This window comes from Protopterus annectens, chromosome 1.part1 (genome assembly GCF_019279795.1).
Source record: "Protopterus annectens isolate FY-2018-M chromosome 1.part1, PAN1.0, whole genome shotgun sequence".
Taxonomy (NCBI): domain Eukaryota; kingdom Metazoa; phylum Chordata; order Ceratodontiformes; family Protopteridae; genus Protopterus; species Protopterus annectens.
Genome location: NC_056726.1, coordinates 769,074,206 through 769,086,978, shown reverse-complemented (window position 1 = coordinate 769,086,978; position 12,773 = coordinate 769,074,206). Strand labels below are relative to the sequence as shown.

The 12,773-nt window shown below is 42.2% G+C and overlaps 1 protein-coding gene across 3 annotated transcripts in view; it reads left to right on the top strand.

The window, feature by feature from the left end:
• Positions 1–12,773, top strand: part of TPGS2 (tubulin polyglutamylase complex subunit 2) — a 612,577-nt gene that overhangs the window by 385,546 nt on the left and 214,258 nt on the right. For all 3 annotated transcript variants that reach the window (XM_044078027.1, XM_044078035.1, XM_044078044.1), the window contains exon 4: positions 8,727–8,858. In XM_044078027.1, coding sequence (XP_043933962.1) covers positions 8,727–8,858 — 132 coding nt within the window. The remainder of the gene's footprint in view (positions 1–8,726; positions 8,859–12,773) is intronic.

The following is a 12,773-nucleotide window of genomic DNA, read 5'->3' as shown; positions in this document are numbered from 1 at the left end:
CTACAACTTCCAACCTTTACGCTCTGTGTGAACTACCAGACAGTTATAGCATTTCTGATTCAGCATCTTAAAGCCTTAACAATGAAAACTGCAGTAGTTTTAGTAATTACGCTTTTTTAAGTTGTTGATGTAATAGTGTATGATAATTCTGTAAAACCGTCTTTTTTTTTATCGATTTGTGATTGGCCCCCTTATCTCCTGCTGCTGCTCTCTGCCCATGTCCCCATTAGCCCATTATATATCTGTCCCCCCTGACCCTCCCATATCTAGCAGTGGAAGGAATCCCAGAAGAATCCTGCTGTGGTCCTACTTATGGGTCCATCTTCTCCAGCGAGATAACAACCTTGTGGTCTGTGATCTCTGAAAGTTGCCATTTCACCCATAAGAGAGCTATGACCTGGGGCCAGACCTCATATATGGTGCAAGAGACAATGATTTAGGATGTGAATAAAGAAATCCATAGCTGGGCTGAGCAGGCATGATGATATTGTTATTACTGTTCATACTTCCAGCTCATTCTTGGCCTCCCCTCATTTCCACAGTAGCCTGTCTACTACCAGGAAGACATGCCCCATTCTTCACCATGGCCTACCATGATTGCACACAGATCACCACTCTCTTCCCCCTCTGGATGGGTGAGTTGACATAGGCTGCTCATTCCGCAACCCCCCCCCCCACCCCACCCCACCTGGCTCCTTCATCTCCCAGTCTACGAACAGAACTCCGGTTACCTGAGTTGTGGTCAGGGATATATTTCTGTATGCTAAGGAATTGGGAAGACAGCATTTTTTTTTAATTCTTTTGTCAGTTTTGTCAGGAATTTTTTTTAAACTGGGCTTTAAGCAGAATCAGCCCGATATTTTTGTGTGTTTGGTCATTCAGGTTTGAGATTTTTATTTTTATTACAGTTTCCTAAACTGTTTTAAAACATAAGCAAAAATTTGTACATTTACATTCTTGCTTGTGACAGTTTATTTAATTTCTGGGGTTTTTTTTTTATTTTTTTTACCAAGTGGGCTGGTCGTATGACTTTTTCAGCAATGATCGTGGCTCTTATTTAGAGCAAAAACAGACACTATTAGCATTGAACATTATGCAACACATAGAAGGAATGTGATAACTCTACAAGAGTAATGTCTGTGAATCCAAAACCCCCAAAATAGTTGTGTTACAGATCTACATTCAGCAAGACAGCCATTGCTGTATCTCCACTGTTGCACAGCCACGGAGTTAGTGTAAGTTAGGTCGTTATGGGGGGGGGCTAAGGGGCCTACTCCCCCCTTTAAAAGATTTATATTAGGTTCAGAGAATGTAGTTTTCATTGAAATCATTTTGGAGGTTACACACTTGTTTAGGATTTGCTGAAATTGCATTCAGTGAGTTGACATGTATCCCATATAAAAATGTCAGCTCAGCATGTTTACAAATGACAGTCATACAATATTGGAAGATAACAGTTTTGGACAGTTGATACAGATATTCAGTAACAGTCATAAGCATAAGAATATGAAATTATTTACATAGGATGTACAAATTATGTATACTTGATGCAACATGAACCATCATTTTACCTTTTTATTATTTTAACTGAGGTGTCACAATACACACAGAACTTTAGCTAAAGTTTATTACAGCATCTGGAATCTGTAAAATAGTTTAAACACTTCCATCCTTCCTGCAGAAACTAACAAGCTATTCTTTGGCAACATCCAGACCTGTGAGATAAAAGCTTTATGGCCTAAACCAAGTCATTTAATTTCAGGTTATTTTTCTTAAGGTTAGCTGGGCTGAGCTTAACCCCTTCCTTCTAGTATCTTCTATTAAAATATATACATTTCATCAGTTACAACAATACAGTCTGACATGCATGTATATTTCTTTTCTGTCCAGCAGGACCCATTGTTGATACATTTTTAACACAAGCAACTTTACAAATGCATTTTTAACACAGGCATCTGTACAAATCAATTTGATATTCAAATGGCATAGAATTCTTTACAAAACTCCAGCTAGCTATGTTGGCATTTGTTACACATGCATTGCCCTACTCTCTCTGGTACAGCTGGCACTACCTCACATTGTCACAGATGCATGGCAACATTTTGAAGTATTTCAGGTAGTACATATGTAATTTCAAGTGTAATCACGTTTGTATTAGCAAAATATGCAGCTGAAGGGCATGGACTGTTACTGACACATCTTAGGTTCATAGGTTCATAGGTTTATACTAGGCTAACTGCCCTAGGGCATTTATAAGCCTAGCCCAAAGTTATGTGGCTTACGCCACCCCTTATGTTAGAAATACTGTGCCCATTAGTTTGTTGTGCCTCTGTCCAGTAGTGACACAGAGATGATTCCCGGGGTAAACCTACGATCTCCCATCCACCGGTCAAGATTTCTCTTGAACAGAGCCAGCGAGGTGCTCTGCCTCACATGGACCGGGATTTTATTCCACAGCATGGGGAGTCTCTGGGTGATAAATCTATCCCTCCAGCACGTCCTATTTATATCCGTGCTAAGGTTTAAGTCTCTTGCTCTAGTGGTTTTGGTGGATTTGGATTTTTTGAGGTGGAGCATGTCCATTAATTCCGGGTTGGTCATGGCCTTGTATGTCAGGCACAGGTCACCTCTGAGCAGACGGTATGCAACTGAATAGAGTTGGAGTTTCTTCAGTCTGGCAGCATATGACAGGTTTTGGAGTCCCTTTATCCTTTTGGTGAGGAACTTTTGGGGTCTCTCCAATTGCTGCAGGTGTCGGGTGAGATACATCCCGAATGGGGCATTGCACTCTATCATTGGTCTGATAAGTGAAGAGTACAGGGGAACAATGACATCACTTGATCTGGATGTGAATCCCTTCATGATCAGGTGGGCAATGTAGAAGGTCTTTCGAACCACTTTAGCAACGTGAGCGTCAAACGAGAGGCCACTGTCAACCTGGGTCCCCAGGTCCCTGATAACCTCTTCTGTGCTTAGTGGGTTGCCACCTATATGGTAGCTTGGGGTTACCTTGTTTTTCCCGAAGGGTATGACTATACACTTTTTGCTTAACTTCAGGCCATGGCTCTGGTACCAGCTATCAGTTTCCGTGAGACCCCTCTGAAGGATGTCTGTGTCCGATGTACTATCCACTATGGCACCCAGTTTGCAGTCATCCGCAAACTTTGTCAGCCATGGTCCTCCTATGTTTGCCTGTACTTCTGAGAAGTAGATGCCGAACAATAGCGGGGCAAGGACTGAGCCCTGTGGGACTCCACTTGTAACCGGCTTGGAGTCTGACATGGCTCCAGCAACTCTAACCCTGTGGGTTCTGTCCTTTAGCCAGTTTGCAACCCATCTTGTGACATATGGGTTTACATTTAAGCTGGTAAGTTTCTCTATAATACCCGAGTGGGGTATTGTGTCAAAAGCTTTGCAAGGTCAAGGTAGGCTGTATGGACTGCCTTCCCTCATCAGTGGCCTTGGTGACTGTTTCGAAGAAGTCGACCAAGTTCAAAAGGCAAGATCTGCCCTTGACAAAGCCAAACTGGGTTGGGTCCAAGGTCTGCAAGTCCCCTATGTCCTTGTTTATGAGTTCCATTATGATCCTCTCCATAGCTTTGCAGACCAGGCTTGTTAAGCTTATGGGGCGGTAATTACCAGGGTCCATAGAGGCACCGCCTTTGTGGAGTGGGACCACAGTTGCCGTACGCCACTCCTTGGGCACATATCCTGTGGTGAGGCTAAGATTAAACAGCTGCCTTATGTGCAGGTTTAGTTCTTCATTGAGTTCATGTAGCACACAGCCGGGGACCCCATCCGGTCCCATTGATGCTGTGTTTTTAGCTTTAGAGAGAGCAGCTTTCACCTGCGCATTTGAGATGTCTGGGAGGCTACTCTCAGTTGGGATAGTTATCTCTCCTTTTGGGGGGAGAGGGGGGTGAAGTTTGTGCTGAACCTGTCTGCCAGTATGTTGGCAATGTCTGTGGGTTCAGTGATTTTTGTATCATTTTGGTCTAATTCTGAGCATATCTGGGAGTTTCCACCCAGGTTTCTGACATAGCTGAAGAAGGCCTTATGATTGTCTTTTGAATCTATGGCAATTTTTCTCTCAAAGTTGGCCTTGGATGATTTTATGAGGGATCGTAGTTTCTTGCTAGTGCTGATCAAAGATGCCTTCCCTTTTTGGGATTTTGCTCTATCATGTAATAGCTTTCTCCTCTTATTGTAAAGTTTGTTTATGGCTGGGGTCCACCAGACTGGACGTTTGCCCTTGGTGGAAAGAGCCTTGGTTTTATTTGGGATTGCCTGATCCATGCAGTCCTGAAGGTGTTCATAGAAGGCATTTGTAAGGGCTTCCACAGCTTGGGTTGTGGTTTCCATTGGCTCGGGGGCCTTGAAGGATACCACACCTGTCTTGAGTAGTGTGAACTTTGCTTTAGAGAAGATCTACACTGTGGTCTTTTTGTTTGGGGGGGGGCAGGGATGTGGATTTCCAGTGAGATTAGTTTATAATTTGATCTCACCAATGAGGGATATACTTTCGGTGTGGAGCATTTTGTCCCCATGTTCGTGATGATGAGATCTAGTATATTTTCTCCTCTTGTGGGGACGGTGACTAGTTGTTCCATGGCATTTGAATTTATGAACTCCAGGAACCTTTGGGCTAGAAAGTTTGGGCTTGAGTAATGTTCCCAGTCTGTATTCGGGTAGTTGAAGTCACCCAATATGATGGTGTTTGGTGATACATTTATACCCTCCAGTGTCTTCAGGAAGGCTGTGTGGGTTTCCTGAGTTTGAGAGGGTGGCCTGTAGCATGCTACAAATTGTAGAGCAGTTTTGCCTATGGTTAATTGCACCTGGATGGTTTCCGATGCTTCGTGCGTAGCCACCAACCTGGAGGTGTGGGTATCCTTGATGAATATGGATACACCCCCTCCTTTTGTGGTGTGGTCCGGGTTTTGGGGCCGGAACACATGATATGAGATGAAACCTGATAGTGCCGGGGTGCTCTCAGGAGCCTTGAACCAGGTTTCAGTCACAGCACAGACATCGATGTTCTCCATACTGAGAAGGGCCTCGAGTGCGTGCATTTTGAGATTTAGACTTCTGGCATTGAGCAGCATTACCCTTAGTTTCTTCACGTTTTTGTTTTCTAGGGTGGTGGGTTTAGAATTTGAGCCTTGCCTAAAAAAGGCACGATGGGGGTGGCAAGAGCCTTAGCCAATATCCGGAATCCCAGGGGTGACAGGTGCAAGCCGTCCCTTGCGAAGCAGCGTGGCTGGTCGAGCATGTCATCCCAGGCAGACAGGCACTGGATCCTCTTTGAATGACACCAGAAATTAAGCCAATTGTTAAAGCTGATCATCTTGTCACTATATTGTGGCATCATTCTTGCTGAAGGAAGGATACTGGTCAGGGTCATACCTGCCTGGGCTACATAATCAGAGGTGTGTAGTGCTTCCATCATCATTTTAAAAAGCATCAGAAAGCATGGTTATGGTTAAATTGTTTTAAATTATCCCACTCCAATTAGAGTATTCTTTTAAGTATCTTGTTAGTATGGTGTCATGCTTGTCTGATAGGAAGTACATGTGTCAGTTTTTTGAAGGATTTCTGTTCGTAGTCTACTTAAAGCTAGTTGTGTTTTACAGAAAGCATCATGAGCTATAGCTAGTGATGCACTGTTCATTATAGAACCGGAATGAAATTGTAGCAGTCTTTAGGACACAAGACATGTGAAAGCCACCTGTCAGGAACAGGTTTTGTTTGTTAATAATAATAACAGCAGTAAAATTAATACCCATTTGTGCACACTTCCCTTTGCAGAAGCAACCCAGGAGCAATGTCTGGTGAAGTGACCTACAAGGTCGCACAGTAGGCAAATGAGGTCTGTGAGAATCAACCCTGTACCACAAGAACTACAACTTCCAGCATTTATGCTCTGCGTGAACTACCAGACAGTTGTAGCATTTTTAATTCAGCATCTTAAAGCCTTAACAATGAAAACTGCACTAGTTTTAGTAATTATGCTTTTTAAGATGTTGATGTAATAGTTTATGATACTCCTGTAACACTGTTTTTTTTTTTTATCGATTTGTGTTTGGCCCCCTTATCTCCTGCTGCTGCTCTCTGCCCATGTCCCCATTAGCCCATTATATATCTGTCCCCCCCTGACCCTCCCATATCTAGCAGTGGAAGGAATCCCAGAAGAATCCTGCTGTGTTCCTACTGATGGGTCCTTCTTCTCCAAGGCGATAACCTCATGGTTTGTGATCCCTGAAAGTTGCCATTTCACCCATAAGAGAGCTATGAGCTGGGGCCAAACCTCATATATGGAGCAAGAGAGTGATTTAGGATGTGGATAAAGAAATCCATAGCTGGGCTGAGCAAGTATGATGATATTGTTATTACTGTCCATACTTCCAGCTCATTCTTGGCCTCCCGTCATTTCCACAGTAGCCTGTCTTCTACCAGGAAGACAAGCCCCATTTTTCACCATGGCATTCAATGATTACACACAGATCACCACTCAATTCCCCCTCTGGATGGGTGAGTTGACATCGGCTGCTCATTCTGCAAGCCCCCCTCCACCTGGCTCCTTCAGCTTCAAGTCCACGAACAGAACTCCAGTTACCTGAGTTGTGATCAGGGATATATTTCTGTATGCTAAGGAATTGGGAAGACAGCATTTTTTTTAATTCTTTTGTCAGTTTTGTCAGGTATTTTTTTTTAAGTTTGGCTTTAAGCAGAATCAGCCTGATATTTTTTGTGTGTTTGGCCATTCCAGTTTGAGATTTTCTTTTATTACCGTTTCCTAAACTGTTTTAAAACATAAGCAAAAACTTGTACATTTAGATTCTTGCTTGTGACAGTTTATTTCATTTGTTTTTTTGTTTTTTGACTAAGTAGGCTGGTCGTGTGACTTTTTCAGCAATAATTGTAGCTCTTACTTAGAACAAAAACAGACACTGTTAGCATTGAACATTATGTAGCACATAGAAGGAATGTGATAACTCTACAAGAGTAATGTTTGTGATTCCAAACCCCCCAAAATAGTTGTGTTACAGATCTACATTCAGCAAGACAGCCATTGCTCTTTCCTCACTATTGCACAGCCACGGAGTTAGTGTAAGTTAGGTCATTATGGGGGGGGGGGGGGCACTAAGGGGCCACTCCCCCCTTTAAAAGATTTATATTAGGTTCACAGAATGTAGTTTTCATCTAAATCATTTTGGAGGTTACAAACTTGTTTAGGATTTGTTGAAATTGCATTCAGTGAGTTGACATGTATCCCATATAAAAATGTCAGCTCAGAATGTGTACAAATGACTATCATATGATATTGGAAGATAACAGTTTTGAACAGTTGATACAGATATTTGGTAACAGTCATAAGTATAAGAATATGAAATTATTTACATAGGAAGTAAAAATTATGTATACTTGATGCAACATGACTCCATCATTTTAGCAACACATTCAGAACACCCATATTAATGTGCATACTTATATGAGTAGTTAAAAGTTAAACAGTTATTTTATCCATTGTCTTGGAAGCACCTACAGTATTTATTTATTCTTGTGTGTTAATTTATTTGTAATAGGTATTCTCCTAGTTTTACTTTGAAGCCTGTCAGAGTTTCCTGATTACCTGTTTCACTTGCTAACCGATTGCAGTTAGATCAGTTTAGGAAAAGGCCTTCCCCTATTGTGAGTCCATTATAGTCGATCTGCCTAGCATGAGTGCTTCACTGTTATTATTTCTGATGGAAATTAAAGTTTTCTGTAATAGTTTGCTGTTTAAACATGAGCAGTATTAAAGTTTAAGAATTTTGTAAATTTGGATAGGTAGCAGGAGGAAGGCACTGTTGTCAGGCAGCTCGTTAGAATAGTTTCATTTTTGAACATATTTAACTTTTGATTTATTCTTCTGTTTTGTTTTTATGATTCATGTCACCTTTAGTACACTGTAACTGTTGTAAGTTTCCCTCTTATAGACTTTATTTATTATTTTTGTCTTGTAAGTTGTGAAAGTATTTTTAGGGAAATCTTTACTTAAACTATTTTATCAGCTATTGTTATTAAATGAGATAGCACAACTGTTAGTTTTGTCTCCTAGGTTCAGGATTCTATTCTGGCTACATTAACCGCCTGAATGATGAGAACATGTTCTCCCTTGTTGGACTGATTTTCCTGTGGATGCTTCTTTTTCCTTCAGTAATATCAAAAGAATTCTGCTTAGGTTAATTGAGCACTCAGAATTGCCCCTAAGTTTGTATGCATATGCATATTTCTGTTGGACTGGGGGAGGTAAACTGGCAACCTATTCAAGGTGTATTCTACCTTGTGCCTAGTTTGTTTCGGGTAAGGTTCTGGCTTAGTGCAACCATGAAACATATTAAGTGCTTGTAGTTAGTGGTTGGAAGCTGTTGTTGCATGATGAGGTCACAATTACAATATTTTTATATAACAATGCATCTCAAGATTTTCTTCTGCCCCTTGCCACCCTATTATGGAATCTTTTTTGAGAGTATGTCAATAGGTGTAAAAAATATATAGTAAAAATGTGTTTTATGTTCCATTTAGATGGAATGAAGAGCATTGTGTTGTTGTCTAGTCACTTTAATAAACGGTGCTATTATAATATCACAGTTAAAATATTCACCCTAAGAGACAGTATGTTTGAATACTGTCTGTAATCTGTATTTATTTACAAGTAATATAATTTTGTTTGTCTCTTTCAGACACTGCCATGCCTTTGGGTTCTATGGTGATAAACAGTATTTCAAATCTGAGTCACTTGAAGGAATCTTCCCTGTACACTCTGCCAAATGCGCCCACACTTGCTGATCTTGAGGCTGATACAGATGAAGAAGGTATATCTTTACTTTTTTTTAACAAACCTTTAACTATGTGGAGTGTAACAAAAAAACAATGTATTTGTTGCATTGTACTCCATGGTACACAGCTGTAGGAAGGCATGCTAGCACCATTTTTTCCTGTTTTCTAGTGTACATTTTATTTACTCACATATACCTTCATTATTAATTTATACATTTAACCTAAGTTGTGAAGCTAGTTACAAACATGAATATGTGTGCAGGTGCAGACAATTTGAATAGCTAATGAGGAGGTTATGTAAGTAGCTATTAAAACTCTGGCAGCTGGTGTTTGGCAGTTAGCTTAGAGGATTAAGTTGCTGTTAATGAGCCATTTCCTGTGGTCCAGTGCAAGGTTTGAATTCCTCAGCCTTTATTGTCTGTGTGACACTGAGCAAGTCAGTTAACCAGACACAGCTGTGGGGCTGAGTCTGAAAATGGTCCATGGAAATCAGTCCTTAACCCATAAAATAAATAAAATAAGCTCTGTACATATGATTGCTGATATAATTTTTCACCTGAATAACTGAAGATGACTTGAGGAAGTTTTCCGTTTATATAGTGATCAAATGGTTCATGTCAGCAGCATTAGACAGATGCTAACACTAAGGAGGGGGGTGGAGTTATAAGTATTGTTTTAAAAATACCTAGAGGATTGCCTTGCATTGGTGAGTCTATAGTGTGTTCATACGTTTATATAGGTTTATAGGTGTGTAGTAGGCTAATGGTCCTGGAGCCTTTACAAGCCTAGACCATAGAACTGCCCTGGCATCATGCCGCCCGACATTAGTTCCCAGTGCCTCTGTAAAGTAGAGCCACTGGCGTGATCCCCGGGTGAACTATCTATTTCCCATCCACTCATCAAGATTTCTCTTGAAGAGGGCCATAGAGGTGCTGTGCTTGACATGTATGGGAGGTTTATTCCAGAGCATGAGCAGTGCCTGAGTTATGAATCTGTCCCTCCAGCATGTTCTGTTGATTGTGGTAATGAGGTTGAGGTCTCTGGAGCGTGTGGTGCTCAGGGATTGGGATTTCTTTAGATGTAGCATTTCTAACAGAGCTGGGTCAGACATGGCTTTCTATGTCAGGCAGAGATCGCCTCTTAGTAGACGATATGAGACAGAATAGCTGGAGATTTTTGAATCTGTCTGTGTAGGACATGTGTTTAAGGCCTAGGATCCTCTTTTTGAGGTACTTTTGTGGCCTTTCCAGCTGTTATAATTGTCTAGTGACATACATGCCAAATGGGGCATTATACTCGACGATTGGCCTAATGAAGGAAGAGTAGAGAGAGATGATGACATCTTTCTTCCCGGATGCAAAACCCTTGATAATGAGATGTGCCACATAGAAGGACTTTCTGACCTCAGAGGCAATGTGGTGGTCGAAGGAGAGGTTGCTGTCAACCTGTGTCCCCAGATCTCTTTTATAACGCCTTCAGTGTTCAGTGGGCTCCCATTGATGTGTTAATTAGTGGGAACTGAGTTTTTCCAAAGGGGATGCCGATGCATTTTTTGGCATTAAGCTTAAGATCATGGTTTCGACACCAGTCATTGGTTTCAGTGAGGCCTTTCTGTAAGATGTCTACATCACTTGGGGAGTTAATAATGGCTCCCAGCTTGCAGTCATGTCTGAACTTGGTCAGCCAGAGTTCCTCCGTGTTGGCCTAAACTTCTGAGAAGTAGATGCCAAACAGGAGAGGACCCAGGACCGATCCCTGTGGGACTCCACTTATGACTGGCTGGCAGTCTGACATGGAATCCGCTACTTTCACACTGTGGGTTCTATCTGTGAGCCAGTTTGCAACCCACCTAGTGATATAGGGGTTGCTGCCTAGTTTAGTGAGTTTATCAATAATTCCTGAGTGGGGAATGGTATCAAAGGCCTTGGCCAGATCGAGGTAGGCTGTTTGAACTGCATTGCCCTAATCCACAGCTCTGGTGACTGACTCAAAGAAGTCAACCAGGTTGAGCAGGCATAATCTACCTTTCGCAAAACCAAACTGCATGGAATCTAGAGATTGGAGATTCCCTATATCCTTGTTAAGTAGGTCCATGATGATGCGTTCCATAGCCTTACATATCAGACTCGTTGGGCTAATTTGGCAATAATTCCCAGGGTCTGTAGTCTGTCCCCCTTTATGGAGAGGGATAACTGTAGCAGTGCACCATTCAGCAAGGACAAAGCCTGAGGTGAGGCTGTGATTGAACAGGGCACACTGATGTGGTGCCAGTTCACTTTGTAGTTCATGTAGAACACATCCAGGCATATTGTCGTGGTCCCATGGAAGCTGTAATCTTGGCCTTGGACAATGCAGCTTTAACCTGTGCTGCAGTAATGCTGGGTGCCTGACATTCCTCCGGTATTGTGGTTGGTCCTTTAGGAGGAGAGAGGGTTAAAGTTGGCACTGAATCTGTTGGCCAGTATGTTGGCAATATCTGTTGGCTCAGTATAGGAGGTTCCATTGTGCAGTAACTCAGAGCAAACCTGGGTATTGTCGTGGAGATTCTTGATATAACTATAGAAGGCTTTGTGGTTGTTTTTAGTGTCTAACACATTTCTGCATTCATAGCTGGCTTTAGAGGTTTTGATGAGGGATCTCAACTTTTTGTTGTGGCTAATAAGAGAGTTTTTCCAGTCTTGGGACTTCACCTTTTTCTGCAACAGTTTCTTCCTTCTGTTGTAGAGTTTATTTATGGCAGGGGACCACCAGATTGGCTTCCTTTTTTTGGAGGAGAGCATCTTGGTTCTGTTGGGTATGGCTAGTTCCATGCATTTATGTACGTGTTCATGCAGTGCATTGGTGTATGATTTGGCAGTCATGCATCTATTTTCCAGTGAAATGGGTGCTGTGAAGTGAGCCACCTCTGTTTTTAGAAGCCCAAAGTCATCTTAGGAGAAGATTTTCATGCTGGTTATCATTGCAGGGGGTGTGGGTGAGATGTGGTTTTCCATGGTGATTAGTTTGTGGTCGGATCTAACCAGGGAGGAATTGAATATTGGTGTAGAGCAATGGTTGCTCATGTTATTAATAACCAGGTCAAGAATGTTGCTTCCTCTAGTGGGGGTAAGAATGAGTTGGTCCAGGGCATTGGAATGGATGAATTCCAGGAAGCGTTGGGCCAGTGTATCGGTGCATGAGTAGTTTTCCCAGTTGATGGAGGGGTAGTTGACGTCACCTAGTATGAGAATGTTGGGTTGGACCCTAATATTTTCCATGGTGCTTATTAACATGTGAGAGTCTTGGGACATGGTTGGGGACCTATAGCAGGCTGTGTCCTGAATTGTCATCTTACCCAATGTTAGTTGTACCTGAAGTATCTTAGATGCGTTATGGTGGACTAGTAGTCTGGAGGTGTGCATATCCTTTATGAATATGGAAACACCACCATCTTTGGAGCTTCGGTCCATGTTCTGGGGCCAAAAGGTGTGCAATGAATTATGGCCTGGTAGCGCAGGGGTGCTTTCTCCTGCTGTAAACCAGGTCTCCATTACAGCAGAAATGTCGATGTTCACCATTTTGAGGAGTGCTTCAAGCAAGTGCATCTTGAGATTTAGACTTCTAGCATTGAGCAGCATGACCCTCAGATTGCATTTATTTATAGCTGTTATGGTGGTAATTTAGACTTTGGAACATCGCCTAAAAAAAGCCACTATAGGGCTGGCAAGAGCCTTAGCCAGTATCTGGAAACCCAGGGGTGACAGATGCAGGCCATCTCTGGCAAAGCATTGAGGTCTGTCAATCATGTCATCCCAAGCAGACAGATACTGGATCCCCTTAGAATGACACCAGAAACTTAGCCAATTGTTGCAGTCAGTCATTTTCTGCTTGTATTGCAGTATCATTCTGGGCAATGGGAGGATGCTGCTCAGGGCTAGGGTCATACCTGCCTGGCCACATAATCCGAGAGC